The 17,313-nt window shown below is 39.0% G+C and overlaps 1 protein-coding gene and 1 long non-coding RNA gene across 3 annotated transcripts; one reads left to right on the forward strand and one right to left on the reverse strand.

The window, feature by feature from the left end:
• Positions 1-678: 678 nt before the first annotated feature.
• On the forward strand, positions 679-3,070 carry LOC148727480 (uncharacterized). The gene is made up of 2 exons (XR_015989815.1): positions 679-994; positions 1,499-3,070. It is a non-coding gene; the product is annotated as an uncharacterized LOC148727480 (long non-coding RNA).
• On the reverse strand, positions 2,175-17,301 carry LOC111335616 (renin receptor). 2 transcript variants are annotated; one of them, XM_022941575.2, is made up of 17 exons: positions 17,035-17,301; positions 16,600-16,655; positions 12,613-12,744; positions 12,127-12,214; positions 11,801-11,850; positions 10,647-10,775; positions 7,823-7,954; positions 7,456-7,492; positions 7,180-7,262; positions 6,530-6,583; positions 6,179-6,250; positions 5,680-5,757; positions 4,845-4,915; positions 4,554-4,680; positions 4,236-4,307; positions 3,779-3,838; positions 2,175-2,666 (listed from the first exon to the last, which is right to left on the reverse strand). In XM_022941575.2, the coding sequence occupies exons 1-17, from the start codon at positions 17,087-17,089 to the stop codon at positions 2,463-2,465; spliced, it is 1,500 nt and encodes a 499-aa protein (XP_022797310.1). In that variant the 5' UTR covers positions 17,090-17,301; the 3' UTR covers positions 2,175-2,462. The 2 variants fall into 2 exon arrangements, with proteins under 2 accessions (XP_022797310.1, XP_022797311.1); XM_022941576.2 differs by having other exon boundaries at positions 7,462-7,492; positions 17,035-17,133.
• Positions 17,302-17,313: the final 12 nt, after the last annotated feature.

A 17,313-nucleotide genomic window follows, 5' to 3' on the forward strand; every position in this document is an offset into this window, starting at 1 on the left:
GTTAGACGACATGTCAATTACCGCAGGGAGTTCAACAAAGCTGGCCGGAAAACGAATAATTTGATGTCAGTATCATCCCTTTGAATCACTTACGTGAAGTTATTTCCAACGTATATTCTCAGATTTGGTTCACATTTTAATCAAAATGTGAACTTAACTTTTGATGTCGCAACTTGATTCAGTGTCCACTTTCGCAAAGCGAATTAACTGGCATGAATGAATTATTAAGAGCTGTCTGGCGTTATTATCTTGTGGGGCTAAAGCCAGGTTCCTTTTTCCCGTTCCTCCATAGGACTTAAGCCTTTAACAGCCTTAAACCAATTTCCACCGTAATGGGAAGTTAAAAAACAACAAACAGCTAAACACAAAGAAATAAAGGAACGTGGCATACCCGAAGATGAAACATTATCATACTGGTGTGACCCCAACTCAACAAGGTCCAGCTCTTTTCAAAAATCCATAGAAGGTACACATACAGACTACAGAGTACATAGCTCTTGCTGTGGCGTTTTTGCATTGGTAAACGAGAAAGGGAAGATTATTTTTATTATGGCTTCGTTTCATGGTTAAGCGCGAAGTTAATTTCCGTAAACAAACAGAAAATATTTTCGGCGAGGTGCTTTCAAATACCATTAAGATAACAGAATATTTCATTAAAATCAAGATTCATTATACTCACCTACTGTTATACACGACAAAATTGTCAGTAGTCCAACGAATGTCTTGAAAGCCATCTTACTGTAGGGCTTGTGAAGGGGACCAGAGGGACTTCGAATAACAAGAGGAACGCCGACTACAACTGACTCACTCGCGTTGTTACCGCCTATCTAGTTGAAAGGTCTGTGGGATTTGTTTTCAGTTCTAGAAGGGATTGTTTCCGCCACGTGATAAATTGATAACAGACGGGCTTGAAAGAACAATCAGAACTGAGTTGCCTGGAAAAATAGCCTCGACACAATTCCGGTTCCTTGATGCAGTCTTTACTTGTGTTGAGGTAATCTCACGAGATATAATCCTTGAAGTGTTCTGACAGTTAAAGTCAATGTTTCCACAGCTGGTAAATTAAGTGAAAAAATTTTCGAATACCGATGGCGTCAAGGAAACGACTCCGACAACCTATCAATGATGTTTATTTTCGCTAATTTCACTGTCAACGTCTTTGAGTCCTTTAATCGCCAGGGACCTCGTATTGTGGGGGGAAGGGCTTGGATTGAGCAAAGAAAATCGTCAGACCTCAGGCATACTGCTGCAAAAAAACTCCAAAAAAAAAAAAAAAAACTAATAACCTTTTTTGAAAAAGTAGTTAGCGTCAGTCAGTCAACTGGTTGGAAAATACGCGTTCTGAGGTAATGCGTACATATCAAACGTGCATGCGCATGCAGACAGAGATATTTGTTTCCTTTCCGTTTCCTTTTGAGGAAGTAATAGCAGAGGTGATCCTACTGACGTCACTCTCAGGCAGATAAATACGTTTTCTTTCTTTGTTTTTCCTTTTTAGGTAAATTCAAGAATTTACAAGGGGCGATCCTAATGACGTAATTCTCGGCTAGATGAGGAGTTCACATAGTTTCTCAGTGACTGCACCATCTTCAACCACGCTGATCTTGTCAAGCAGTTCGTCGGTTAAGTAGAGTCAATAAGCTTAGAAAATACTGGGACGACCACGACAGGTATGCGAAAGCGACGAAAGTGACCCTATTCTCTAAAACAGTAGCATGTCACTCCATTCTGATCAGGACTACGCTCAGTGAATGTTAATTTGAGAGTTTATCATGATTGCGTTCTTTTGATTACAATCGTTTTTGATCGAAGATTAAAAAAGTTTGTGGTGATCATGACGAGCACAAAGAAGAGTCTATTGTGACTATCTTCTGTTGATTACAGTCTTCAGTAAAGGGTAACCGGAGCAAAAATGTTAGTAGCATCATTTATGACGATCGAAAATCAATCTTCTTGACATGAGATGCATCATCGTTGAGTACATGAGAATTCAGGATCAGTGCTAATATCTGAGCAACTGGCAGTAACCATCCCCTGATTCAACATCATCAGTTGACTGTTTTTGTTTAGGGGAGGGGTAGGTCCGTTATGGCTCAGCTGATGGTGCCATTGATCCAGTAATTACATGTGATCATGATCCACTGAAGTTATTTAGGATAATTAACTAAGCCAAGTACGATAATTGAAAGACATTTAATACGATTTCCTTACATAATTATCAAAATGAAAACCAAGGCAACGGCACAAAAGATATTCCGGATGCCACTGAATCCAACTGCACAAAAACTTACTAAAATGATTGTACTTTGAAAACAATTTCCATTCGGTAGAGGAAAAAAAACTATACAACTCTCCGTCACTGCTGCATTAGATACTCAACTTTCCCGCGCGATAACTTCAAATGTGTGTCAATCAGTTTTAATTCTGTCGTTTCCAAAAGTTTCTATTCTTTGAGAAGCGTGTCATTCCATCTTAATTCTCTGACTGGTCATGCGATAAATAATGCTGTCACGACCCGGGTCCATGTACCACATCACCAGGCATACTACATATAAGGAAAGAACTAGGACTACAAGAAGCCACAGCGAGATGTTAAATATTATGGGATAGTCCTTGGAGTATTCAGGGGCCAAATTCACTTTACCCAAGTCAATGTTGGAACCAGCCTATTAAACGATAACAAAGATGAGTAAGAAACATATCAATAAATGGACTTTTTTTTAGTAGTAGGCACGGGTGAATAATTCAAATTTTAAACTTCATCAAGGTTTCCCGAAGGGGTTTGGAAAGAGCTTAATCTTTCAACTGCTGCCTAGAGTGTTCAAATTCTTGAGCTCGAAAGGCCACGGATTCTCTTCTAGTCCCTTGGTCATTGTCATTTCACCTCTTCTGTCGATTGTTGTAGACCAAGTTAAATACCTTTGATCACTAGGAATCGGTGCTGCTTTCATTGGGGAAAACAAAACCAAAGACCATGAAATATTGGATGGAAAGGGCGGGTTTGCGTTATTGTAAATGTCACCTTATTACAGGGTCATCTACCCACATCCAATAAACAAACGTTTCCACGCTTAGCTTTTCTTTTTTTTTATGCGAAGATTAGATTAGATTTTGGCGCGCACAGAAAGCGGCGTAAGTGCCAGTTGCTCGACATACCTGCGTGGCCCGTGCGACGAACAACTTCACGGGATTGGCAAAGTTTCAGTTACAGCATATTACACAAAAAGTCTAGAAAGATTTAAGCCTACATCTCGTCTAACGTTTACAGAGACATATTAACGCTTGCAACCATTATGTTTTATACGAACCTCGCAAACTTTTAAACACGTTCTCTTGTGATACCTGCGAAAGTATTGAGTATAATTTCCGGAAGATTTTCGCGGACAATCTGATCGATTTCTCTTACATTGTGTGCTGAGACTGAAACTTTTCACCTAGAGCAATTCTCCGTCGTACGGCCCAAACAATCATGGCGAGGAACACAGCTTCTTGTATATCTCCGTGTTAAAACACACGAAAGGACTCTAATGTACACTTCACTCTGATTGGGCAGAAAAACACAAAGATTTTCTGGCACCGATCAGATGCCAGAACGACTGCGACCGATTGGAACTAGTCTTGTAAGACAATGTCCCCAAGGACTCTTCTGCCCTAACTTGAAATCGACTCGCCCCCCCTGGGTCTCCGAGGATGAGACGTCATCTGCCAATTGCAAACTAGGATTTGATCCATCCCACGTAAAAGAAATCTAGTTGCTTTGACCTTAATGTATTCCTACCTGGTATTGCGAGTCACTGTCCACTGAACGCCGGAGCCTGGGCTTTCCATTACAATACACCTAGCAAAAACATTGGTGAAGAAGTTAGACGGATAATTTCACTATTGCCATTTTTCTTTTTGGTAAAAAAATTGGCTTAAGTTTAAAGAAAAAAATCTAAAAGAACACAGAAAAAGCTGGAAAGGGGCGCGCAGAGGAAAAATTGCAAAAGGCATACTGGTGTTCAAGGAGGAGCCTGTGCATACGCTGGATAAATACAATCCAAAGAAGGCAGTCGCTGATTTTACGAAGGTATTGATAAATTTTATCATTATAGGAAGTTTGTGAATTTATCGATCCATGTTTTCCATAATGATAAGAACTAGAGCCACCTGACAAATAAAGTTGTTCTTGGGACGAGGAAAGAGAAGAAAATCGATAACTTAAAAAAAAAAAAAAAAATCAATCAAACACAAACCTTGAGTGGAGACTGTGTCGAAAGAAGTTTATTGTGCAAAGACGCGCACAACGACTGCTTTGCTTGTTCCTCCTGTTTAGTAATAAAACCAAATGAAAATTTAGCATGATAAAAAGGAATTTTAACATGACTGTGTTCGAGTAGAACAGGAAGAGAAAGGGAGGGAAGGAGGGAAATAGGGGTGGGTAATCTGAGGGGCGTGGCAGTTTTCACTCTTGCCTTCTATGTTGCTGATTCCAAGTCATAGATCCTTAAAGATACACTCGCACAAAAAACAACAACAACAAATAAACCAAAGGAATAACCGCTAATACTCACTAGATCATGCCTAAGTGTAACAGAGGGCAGCTGGTCATGGAAAAGGTCCCTTGACTGTGACACCAGGTGAGGTTGGACTTCTTGATAGACGACGTGCACCTCTCGTGGGTATCTCGTTTGAAGATCACTGTGGGGAAGGGAGGGGAAGGGAGGGGAGGGGAGGGGAGGGGAGGGGGAATCAAAAAAAAAGAAAAAAAAAAAGGTTAGCAACATCATCTCCCGCGATTCATTAATTTTCTCGCACAGTAAACAGAAAACTTAAAATATAGAAAGAAAATACCAACAGCTCACCCAAGCCACTCCAACGACAAAACTTCCACCAGAACATTCCCATTGTACAAATCGGAGAATTTTTTGACAATCTGTCACGATAAATTAGTGCAATAGAAAGGTTCAACATTGAACGGTAAGGCAGTGCTCTCCCTTATTTTTTAAGCACGACAATTGGAAGAAATTTACAAACAGGTAGAGAAATCCTTTTAACCTCTTGAATTTACAAGAATTCCAAGCGATTTTAAGCGGTAAATAAGAGGTACTACAGGTGGTAAATTTTACTGATGATAATAATAATAATAATAATAATAATAATAATAATAATAATAATAATAATAATTCTTTTTTAAATATAATCCTTTATTTACCATAATCAAAAAATTATAACAAAAATTATGATAAAATGTTTGAAAATCGAAAAAAAATGTAAGAAAAACCAGAGGATACACACTACGATAACGATAATTCACTCGAATCATCAAAAATATGTTCAAACAAATTAAGATAAGATCCTTAATAACAATAATAATAACAATAACAATAATAATAACCACCTATTGGTGGTTTTCAGGGGAGTCCTGTTTTAATAATAGAACTAAAAAAAAAAAATTTAGAACACGACTAAAAGCGACTAAGAATAATACACAAAAGTTAGTAAAATAGAGCTAAAAAAAAATTGCCAAGTCCCACTTTCTTACTTAAATTACACTAATCATCGTTAGATAGCATTTTGAAACTGGTTAGCGCCTGAATAGCGGAACACTGGAAAAGGTGCCGGGTTCTGTAAAGAAAAGAATGAAGAATGGAACAACAACAACAAAAAAAACAAACAAGACCCTTTAATGATCTCTACCTGTGGAATAATTTCCTTCAAAAATTGGACAGCTCCTTCCGCTTGTAAAGATTTGTCACCATAGCGACGGCGAAGTCCCTGTAACAAGCGATGAGTAGAAACCATTGGTTGCATGAAGAAAAAAAAAACAGAACAAGTCAATGAATAGCACAATAGTGGAGCACGACAATTTGATATTTAATTCAATTTATTTCAACCTTTTACCCCCTAACATCACTATGCATATTCTTCACACTTTTCTCTGCACATTTCCTGTGGTATTATCAAGTAGAATTTGTCAAACAGTCGACAGCTTTTTTATTTGGCGATAATTCTTCATTTCCATGACGTCAATGTTTGATTCAAAGGAGATATTTCAAGGAGAAATTGCACGTGCATCGAAAAGGAAAGAGGAAAAAATGCACACAAAAAATATCAATCAAACAAACACAGACCAACAAACAAAAATTGCTCTGTGGCCCTCAAAGTTGCGTTTGACAGTGCTTACGCAAAACCTAACCTTAACAGAAGAGAGGCCCAAAGTGAACACATCTGGAACGCCATCTTGCACAAGGTTAGGATCAGAGCTTAACTGAAAAACAAAAACAAGGAATTTTAAAGATGTCCTGAAATTGTGAGATTCTTAAGGAATAAATATACCTCTTTCAAAATGGCGTACCTTACTGCTGTTTTCCTTTATATATATATTTAAATTGGCCATCCTCCTTTCGCCATTAAGAGCAGAAATAATACAATTTTCACCTCAAAAACGAACCCAAGAGGCTCATTAGCAAGCAAATAAGGGCAAAACAGTTTTGCCCGTCATTGTTGAAGGTTCTATTCTGAGGTGAAAGACTCTTAAATCTCTCACCTTTTCAAGTATTTGAAGGATGACATCGACCTCAGCGAAGAGAAGAAAGTCTTCCTAGAAAGAAAATTACGTGAAAATTTAAAATAAACCTTTGAAAGGGAAGTGAGTACTTGCAACTGGAGATTACAAATTTGATCTCTTTTCGGAGAAAATATCATAAAGTATATGTACGTATACAATGAATATATGAAGTTCATATATTTTGAACTGCGGTATTAAATACGTATGATGTACGATCCTTCGCAGTAGATAGCGCTATTTATACATACATACGTATTTAATACCGCAGTTCAAAATATATGAACTTCATATATTCATTGTATCTGATTTATCATCACGGGTTTATTACGAATCAACTTAAGGGCCTGCTCCCAGTTGGCTTGTTAGCTCAATTGGTAGAGCGCTGCACTAGTATCGCAGAGGTCAGTGGTTCGAATCCCGTACAGGCCTGATTTTTTTCAGGTCTGATTTTCGCTATTGCATAAATAGCGCTATCTACTGCGAAGGATCGTACATCATACGTATATGTACGTAATACGTTTAGATAATGTCGTGACATGTTTACAGAACTGAAAAGTGTCATCTCCTGCTTGAATCATTTTTTTTTACAATGTATAAAAGAGAAACGTTCTGTGACAAAGGCTTGATACCTTCTTTTCCATGTTGAAGACGGCATTTCCTTTCCTAGGCACTGACACAGTAAATTCTTTGGTACTTGGAGAAAACTTTACTCCTGACGACCAAAAAAGACAAGCAATTACATTTTTCTGGAATAAACTTCCCCCTAAATTTTGTTATCCTCCCTAGCTTCAGAGAGGAGACCGCTGAATAAGGTTCATTTTACTGCGAAAACGGGAGGGAAAATATGGGACTTGCTTGACACAGGCTTCACTGTACTCAAATCAAACAAAAGAGAAGGAATGTACCTTTACCAAAATCAGCCCTCTTCAGTCTCTTTATAATCTAAAAAGCAAAGCAGTCAGTTTTATTAAATAAAACCTGGCCAACTGTTCAAGAGATATGTTTTTAGGGAAATACCGGCAAATCGGCCCGCTAGCTTATTTGTTCTGAGTCTGATTTTATCGTTGTTCAATTGTTAACGGCAAACCATGGCAGAACATGGTATCTTTTTTGTAGCAATTTCACCAGCAAAATTCAAGGGGCTTTATCCTTAATTACAGCTCATCAATATTTCAACACCACACCTAACAAGCTTTGCTGACACCCAGTACATTTTGCCTCTATGAGATCAACTATTAATTCGTTACAAATTTCACCCGAATCCAACTGTACCTCGTCTTTGGTGACCAGTAAGTCTTTCAGACTTATGACAGTGTTTTCTTCTGCCAGCGCAAACTTGTCCTCGGCCTGATTCCAAAACGAGGTATAACTGTTTGTCCCAGGAGTATGACCGGCAGCTGCCAACTAAACATGGAAAAACAGCAAAATTTATTACTAAAATAAATATACATAACATACATAATATACATATTGCTACAATAAGTAAACGTAAGCGCGATAAAACCATATCTACACCAAGCTTTGTACCCGATCTTCCTCAAACTTTATAATTTGGTTTCATCAACGGAGTTGATAATGTAAACCAACATTCCAAATTCCAATTCGATATGGAAACAGTGATAGGGGAGAGCCACCCAGTGGAATGTCCATTGCTAAATTATTTATTATTTATTATTATTATTATTATTATTATTATTATTATATTAATTGACCACTATAAAGGATTTCTAATGCTGACACTTGGAGCGTTGTTCCTTCGTCATTTAGGGAGTTTAAGAAACGACGACGGCGACGCCGGGGACAACGTCGGTTAAAAATGAAGTTATGTTTTACCTACGACTCTTATGATACTCCGACGTCATTCAGTTTGTTTCTCACTGTCAAAACTATCTTGAAACTAATTATGGAACACAGCTTTAAGTTACGTTTAGAAATTTGAAAAATTAGCCGTTGTCGTTCACGTTCTCTAGACAACGCAAATTTGGGTCATTTCACGTTGTTGTTTTGCAGAAGACGCAAAGAAATTTACAAAGACTTATCACGCACGTGCACAGCCATTGTTCTACTCATTAAACCTTTTTTTAGTGATGTTCTCGTTGCGGTTGCTGTCATGGTTTTCTTAAACTCCCCAATTCGCTCTGAGGAAGGACTAACCTCCGAAAGTCAGCTTCAGAAACTATTTAAAGTGGTCGATTTACGTTATTAACTCATTTGGTAAAACCAAGTTATCTTGTTATTCTCCTTCATCGACGCAGCAACACAGTTGCTTCAGACATTGACCTCCTTCCTCAAACTAATTCCCCTTTTAAGTCCAAATGCTGAATGCTACAAGGGGCAAGGCAGGAATTACAAACTAAAGGCAAGCAGGGATTGGCGTTACTTTTATTACGCATGAGAAATGTATGTTAATCAGGTTCGATAAGCGCCAATTTGGACTACCTGGTGCAATAACAATAACACAAAACAGACAAACAACGAAAAGGCAAAAACAGATACAAGGAGAAAAAAGAAAGAAAAAGGACAGTCCAATACAAATCAACAGGAGGCTACATTTTTCAGCGTTCAGTCATGTTCTTTATCCCTCCCTTGATACCCCATACCCTGTAGCTCCTAGTTATGTTCCTCCCACTTAGCCCTCCCCTGACACCCCATACCCTGTGGCTCCTTGTTATGTTCTTCCCACGTAGCCCTCCCCTGACACCCCATACCCTGTAGCTCCTAGTTACGTTCCTCCCACTTAGCCCTCCCCTGATACCCCATACCCTGTAACTCCTGGTTATGTTCCTCCCACTTAGCCCTCCCCTGACACCCCATACCCTGTAGCACCCGGTCATGTTCCTTACCCCTCCCTTGACACCCAATTAACAAATGGTAAACACCACAGCGTACACTATTGAGTTATGGATGCACGCGGGAGGTTGCTAAGCACGAAAGAAGCGTAAGAGTCGCTCGAGGCAATAGCCGAGAGCGACTCTAGCTTCTTGAGTGCTTAGCAAACCTCCCAAGTGCATCCATAACTCATTATAACATAATCAAAGTAGAACGCGCGCTCTGATTGGTCAATTCAGCGTCCCCCATTTGCCCATGGGTGTACGCTGCTGACGTGAGCAGATACAAAGACTATTTTTCAGCGCGCGCTTGTTTTTTCTGGTCACGTAAAATTTTTTAAATTTAAAGGGAACTCTTTTCCTACAATGTATCAATGTTATGTTATAAAACAAATGGTAAACACCACAGCGTACACTACTGAGTTATGGATGCACTTGGGAGGTTTGCTAAGCACTCAACAAGCTAGAGTCACTCTCAGCTATCGCCTCGCGTATGCAGCATTGCGTCGTCAGCAGCGTGCACCCATGGGCAAATGGGGAACGCTAAATTGACCAATCAGAGCGCGCGCTTTACTTTGGTTATGTTATAATACCTTGTAGCACCTGGTCGTGTTCCTTACCCCTCCCCCGACACCCAATACCCTGTAGCACCTGGTCATGTTCCTTACTCCTCCCCTGACACCCAATACACTGTAGCACCTGGTCGTGTTCCTTACCCCTCCCCTGACACCCAATACCCTGTAGCACCTGGTCATGTTCCTTACTCCTCCCCTGACACCCAATACACTGTAGCACCTGGTCGTGTTCCTTACCCCTCCCCTGACACCTAATACCCTGTAGCACCTGGTCATGTTCCTTACCCCTCCCCTGACACCCAATACACTGTAGCACCTGGTCGTGTTCCTTACCCCTCCCCTGACACCCAATACCCTGTAGCACCTGGTTGTGTTCCTTACCCCTCCCCTGACACCCAATACCCTGTAGCACCAAATCATGTTACTACCCCCTCCCCTGACACACCATACCCCGTAGCACCTGGTCATGTTCCTTACCCCTCCCCTGACACACCATATCCCATAGCACCTAGTCACGTTTCCTACCACCCCCCTAACACCCCGTACTCTGTAGCACCTGGTCATGTTTCCTACCACCCCCCTAACACCCCGTACTCTGTAGCACCTGGTCCTGTTCCTCACCACTCACCCATCCCCATACCCTGTAGCACCTGTTAGAATAGGAACAGACATACAACTCAAGGCGTCACTTACTACTTCACTTCCCGACATTGAAACCGTTAGTGACTTGCCACCGAACACATTTGCCACGCGCGTCGGAAGGTTTTCGTGTGTGGCCCTTGACGTGGACAGAATTCCAGCCAAACTCACCACACCTTCGGACTAAGAAATGAAAATTTTGTTCACTCTTCTTATCTCTTTACTAGGTCCGACAAAAACAGGTTATCTCCTACTCTATAAAAGCAAATGTTTTTGGCCAACAAGATGACAGCGAAGTTTATTTCTCGCCGCTCTAAGTCTCTCTTCTAGGTTCTCAATAAGGCGCGTAGCTATAGTGGCTAGCTTCTTCGCATTCGCCCGACAACTGAGCCGCCTCCGCTCTTGGAACGAACTTAATTTGTCATGTGGGAAATTTCAGCTCAATATTAACACGGTGATCAAGAAGTGATCCTCCAAGTTTCGACACAAAAACCAAGCCAGAGTGTTCACATAGGAAAGTTTCCATCCTGGTCAGAATATTGCAAAAGCAGGGTTCGTGCACTTTTGACCTGTTAAAATTCCATAACTTTCCATAACTTTCCATGACTTTTTCCATGACCTTTTGAAAGATTCCATGACCTGTTTGCAAACTTTCTCACAATGCGTACTTCTGTTTATTTCTAATGAAATTAAATCTGATTTTTGGATTCGTCGGTTAACTTTTCAACTTTGGGTCTTATTGCCTTTCACTCATAGAGAGCATATTGATTTTCCATGACTTTCCATGACCCACACCTAAATTTCATGACTTTCCAGGCCTGGAAAATGAAATTTGAAATTCCATGACTTTCCAGGTTTTCCATGACCAGTATGAACCCTGAAAAGAACTAAGGAGCTTTGTATCCTCAATCCAAAACACAATGCAGCAAATACAGTGCTGGCCGCAAGAATGGAAACATTACACGCGCCTATTATGCGTGTACATTCAACATGTTACACGTAATTCACACGCAAATTACGTGCGCGTCACGCGCGACTTAAAGGAATGAAGGAAAGTGCGTGCAAAAAATTGCAATATGGACCCCACTTTCCAGAACCCAACAAAGAAAGCCAGCGCACTGATAAAGGTCCACGGATCAAGACCACAAGTAAAAACATAAAATCTAAAATCCACAGAATTATAAGGTTAGTCTACTGTATTCAAATACCTCTGCAACGGGATATGACGCAGCCCTCCCTGGTAGGTCAAAATTGTCATCTGAAATGCACGACATGAAACAACAGAATGATAAAACATTTTACTTAAAAAGCCAAAATAAGATTTACCAAACTAGACAGCGTCACGGTAGACATCAGTATTTAATTGGAATTAAAAAGAGAAAAGATTAAAATCAAAAGCCTGTGTGTAGGAAAAGTATACGCATGTTGTTTTGAAGTTTTAAGTTAAAGTTGACGTCTTCCTTTAGGACGAACTCACGCACATGTATTTATTACAGAGGCAGAGAAACTACATTCAAACAGCCTCGCAAATTACCTTTAGTAACGCCATCAACCGTAATCAACACATTAGCTTTGGGTCGTCGAAACACGTCACCTGCTAACAAACCACCCCAGCTCAATTCCTAGGGACGTTAATCAAACCATAAGCTATCAATAAACAGTTTAGGAAACAAGAAGAAGCTTGATTCCAAGTTTGGGGAAAATGTATTATATTCGAGTCATGAGCCAAAAGATCGCATTAATTTACCTTTACATGTACAGTGTACTTCATCGTCGAAGAAACAAGACAAGTGCAAAAATTCCCCCTACTCACTGGAATTTCAACCTTACTATCATCTTATAGGTGGGATATTTTTTCAAATTCATCTTCGTAAGAAAGGTATGAGGACAAATGAGATTCATCAAGGGATTTTAACGAGCACTGTAAGTACACTATACATCTAAACATATATATCAGTTATGAAAAGCCTATGGTGTAGGCACAACTCAGTCTCCATTATGGCAGAACGAATTGGCTCACCTTAGTGGCGGAGAATCCCATGGCAAGTGCTATAACATCAGAAATTTCATTTGAGGGAATCGTGCCAGCGTTTGGCAAAAATGTCACATAGTTTGGGGTGTAAGCGATGATTAACTTGGACGAGTCTGACTTCTGGAGAAAAAAAAAAGGTATAATTAACACATTAAGAGACATAGAAGCTGGTAGGAGGTTGCTAGTCCCTCCCCTCCAGTTGCTATACACTTCCTTGTAAACTTACGAAGGGAAGTTGTTTTAAATCAAGTTTACACAGTGCAAGTTTTCTTTTCTTCTCATGACCTATTTTCTGGAATATGCGTTGCAATTTTGAGAAGAAGTCACTTCTTAATCTCTCCTTGAAGTTATAGAGTAAACGCAACGCTTCAACGCTCATTTCGGACGTAAATTAATTATACAACAGTAAATATTTTGAACCGACGAGTAACAGTTGATCGTGAAGTCTCAAAAAGACTTTTCACCGCAATTACTGACGATTCGACAACGTAAGCGCGGACCATCATAAGGTATTTTAAATATCAGTCACTAGCTGTCACCTACAGTAGTCCTTATTCGGGACTTCTCTCATTCAGACGATCAATCTATCATAACCTGAACTTTACACTGCTTTGTTAAACACAGATCGGTGTCGTAGCAAGCCTACTAGAAGAAAATCGGTCGTGCGATAGCATTTATTTAAATCTCATTTCTCGTAAGACGAGGATCGTTGCAACAGCAACGTGAATCTTTCCTCACGTGGCAATTCTCTTCCCTCGTAATGTTAGAGTCACAAAGAATCAGTATCAAAACCGGAAATTCTGTTAAGTATCATCAACAATAGTGTTCCTAATAAGACGGATTAACCTTAACTGAATCTTCTAACACTTCTAACAAATCTTCTTTTGACACCGGTCTATAATTGATTATTACTCATACAATCTTTCCTAAAAAAAAAAAGGTCACTACAAAGATGGAAACTTTTCAGAGGTCTAATGTATCACGGATTTTAATATTCCCAGACCTAATCTTGCCCACATATGTGACATGCAACCCTTGAATTTTCTTATCAAAGTTCTGGTACACGGCAACATAGCTGAAACGTTTTCTGATTTGCGTTTGTGTGGCAGGGACTGTTTTGCATAAAACCATTTTGTTTCAAAAAGAAAACAGACTGTGAAATCTTAACTAACTTGAGAAAAATTATTAATGTCAAAATTAATAAACGGCTTAAGATCTTTCAATTTTGTTGAAACTTTGTATAAGAACTTTTCATACTGTTATAGTCAACTCTCAAGTCAGCCTAGCGTTTCGTTTACCAGTTCTACAATGAAAACGTCTACTGAAGTAGTGTTAAAAATAGCTCAGTGTGAAAACCAACAAACAAGCAACTAACAAAGTAAAGTTACTATAATTATGCATTGAACTTGATATGTGAATTATTCTTGATAAATGACACACTTGGTATCAGCTTAAAATCACACAGGAACATGATGCGTTTGGCACAATCAAGAGACTGTGACCCTCTTGACAACAATGTTTTGTGTTATTGGGAAAGACCCTTCTCTCTCCCCATGCTGGAGAAAAAAGGAGCCCAGTGAATTTAAGGGCAAAGCTGGAAAATGTGGAAGAGAAACCTGTATTGGACTAGCATCCCATCCAGTTTGAGTATTGGGGTCCAATTGTTTTGTGTGAAATTTTTAAAAGAATGTATCATCTTTCTCCAGTGATCATTACTGAACTCAAGGCACCATGTGGCAGAAAACATATCTTCAAGTTTCTAGAAAGATTGAAAGGAAATCCGCTGTTGTACTTGAAATCTTGAACCATCTGTAACTAGAAACTCCTGTTATATCCCTTCTCTTGTGCTCTTTAACGCAGTCATGATCTTTGGCGAGACTCTCATTAAATATTGTGTGCCTTTCACAGTTCCTTCCTCAAATTTCCAGTTCCTGTACATGCTGTTACAAGGATGTGAGCAGCTTCAGGTAAACCAAGAAAAAGCTGAGTGCAAGTTTGTCTAGAACCATCTCAGAATATAACAAACAGTCCTAGTAATATCCAGAAATGGTTTGAACCCAAGAGTTGTAGTTGATCATATGGTCTGATTATTGGGAAGTGACAGAAGTCTTGAAAATAACTTTTTTTGCTTATGGTGAGTGACCAGAACAAAATTGGTTATCACAGTCAATATATGAATTCTAGTCATTTCCTTCTTAGGCATCTGATAAGAGCTTTGGCGGTGGGCCACTTGATCTTATTTTTCATCAGGCCACATTTTTTCACATTCTAACAAAATTACTGTTCCCTAGAAATTTTTGGGAGTCTAATGAGATTACAGGGTAAATAAAAAACGAAGGATTTTAAGTTCCTTTGGATTGATGGACACTGCTTTCCTGGAGTCAAAAAATAATCTTAACACAATGAAACTTTAAGAGGAGAGCTATGGCGACAAGGCAATATGTTTAGGACAAACCTTACCCATCATATACATAGAATGATTTTCCAACTCCTAGTGTCAAGCATACACAATCATAATCTTCCCTAGTTACTAATCAAATGTATCAAACTTTATTCATAGTAATTTATTAACTGTTCCTGGACCAAAATGGAGTTAGAAAGTGTTGGCTTCTTGGAAGGGGGAAATAAAAAAACATCACAGAAATACATGATTGACATTTGACATGAGGCATGACTAATGAGAATGAAATGCATACATAGTTAGGTACATGTATCAAGTTTCACAGCTGAACTGTGTTACCTTCTCTGTCCTATTAAAAATGCCACAAACATAGTCTACACACGAACCAGCAATCAAAATGGATACAGACAGTAAACTCTGAATAATATCTCTGTGAACTCTTGATGAGTTTCACCATGAATAATATGTAATCTGTGCAACCGGTAATGATTTTAAGTTCTACTTAATGTTTCAAAGTGCAACATTTCAATAAGCACAGAAAATTAAATGAACTCTTGATACTGCTTGGTCTACAAACCAATAAGTATCTCTGTATCCAGAAATGTGGGAAGGCATGTTTTTGAAAACTGTTTACTTGAGCTATTTTTATTTGACAAATATATTGGTAGAGATGCGGGATGGAATACTACTCCATTACAGGGCTGACCCCCCCCCACTTCTCATCACCCACCAGCATTTTTTCAGGTTTCCCCCCCCTGACCTTTCAATCATTATGGTACTGTACTATTTATATTCCAGTGAGGTAACATGCACTGTGAGAGGTTTGTGACCTGCATTCAAAATAAAACACAATAACCCTTACCAACCTCACCAAAGTGTGAGTCTGGATACTCAAAGATGTCATCCAGGTATATAATTAAAATTGGACACATGATTGCATTACACAAGTTTCTTAATGATTTGGTTTTGTTGTGTGGCATCATTCACATAGAAGAAATTGCATTTATTCTTTAACACATAAAACTGTATAAAGTAAACAGGATTTATCCGGCACTTCAACTGGAATGGCCACAGCTTACATTCACATGACATGTGTATTGCAAAGGAATTAATGTCTGTAAAAGTGGATATTTCACAACTGATACAACATCAAAAACTGCCCACTTCAACAGAGAAACGTGGAAATGAATATACTGGAAGCATAGAACTAATAGAACATGATTAAGATTTTCGATGGCTTAGGATAAAGAAATATGTTGGCGAGATCGGCAAGTGAAACTTCAGTTTCTTAGATATCACAACGGTCGATGTTTCCGGGCCGTTCTAAAATACACACTTCCCACATTAATTCAGCGCCCAGTAGGAGCACTGTTCATAAGGGGGAAAAAGACAAACAAGAAATTTGTCTCACCGACGTAGCTAAAGCACGATCGTAGCGTTGCTTTGATGTTATCGCTCGTCTCAGATCTAGATCATGTACACATGTTCACAGTTTTAACAAAATTAAAAGTTCGCATGTCCGAACGTAATCATGATTACCATCCAGTAAGAGGAAAGTAAATGAATTAACGTACCTTTCCTGGTTCTCTAATGATTAAGCTATCCGCTCCATTCTTTAATAAACCTGTAACTGCGAACGTGAAAAGGAAATTTAGGTTGTGGAAAGGTTTTTCGCTTACGATGTTCATGTATATCGCGACGTCAGTGCGGATCACTTTAGAAAACATTTCTGTATAACCCCATACCAATCAAAAACAACGTCGTAGTCCCAAAGGAAATCTGTTGTTATATGATGTATGATCGAATCAATCGATGTGAAATGGAAATCAAACGCGACGACTATGAAGTTCGAGATATGGTAATGAACAATGTGTAAGCTCAGCATGAATTTTATGTTTTGTTTTATTCCACAAGGGAAATGATTACAACTTCGAAAGTATTGAATATGGAATAAAAATAACTTATGCTTAATTTCAGCTCAAAAACAGGATTACGAGTCGATATTTTACCTGCTGAAACGAAGAAGAAATGGAACAAGCATAGAACGATGGGCTTCGTCGCCATCTTGCGATCGGTCACGAGATGATTTATCGCGGGCTCAAATTCTAACTCTCCCTGTGGTCTTCTAATGGTAAGAAATTAACGTAATGGTTTGTTTTTATCCGTAATTTTTCCAGTAATCTATGAAAAATTTTAATATGTCTTGTACCATAACATAAAATAAAATACTTTTAGTTGACTACTGAATAACTATATAGTTAATAAATGGTTTCTATTTTGCTTAAAGA

The sequence above is a fragment of the Stylophora pistillata genome, chromosome 7 (genome assembly GCF_964205215.1).
Source record: "Stylophora pistillata chromosome 7, jaStyPist1.2, whole genome shotgun sequence".
Lineage (NCBI taxonomy): Eukaryota > Metazoa > Cnidaria > Anthozoa > Scleractinia > Pocilloporidae > Stylophora > Stylophora pistillata.

Bases quoted from the DNA above. Each gene is read 5' to 3' on its own strand.
- LOC111335616 (XM_022941575.2), bottom strand. From the start codon at position 17,089: ATGGCGACGAAGCCCATCGTTCTATGCTTGTTCCATTTCTTCTTCGTT. The intron at 6,584-7,179 runs GTATCAAGCCTT...TTTTCTTTCTAG, and splicing joins TCTTCAACATGGAAAAGAAG to GAAGACTTTCTTCTCTTCGC. The intron at 4,308-4,553 runs GTGAGTATTAGC...ATTACTAAACAG, and splicing joins TTACACTTAGGCATGATCTA to GAGGAACAAGCAAAGCAGTC.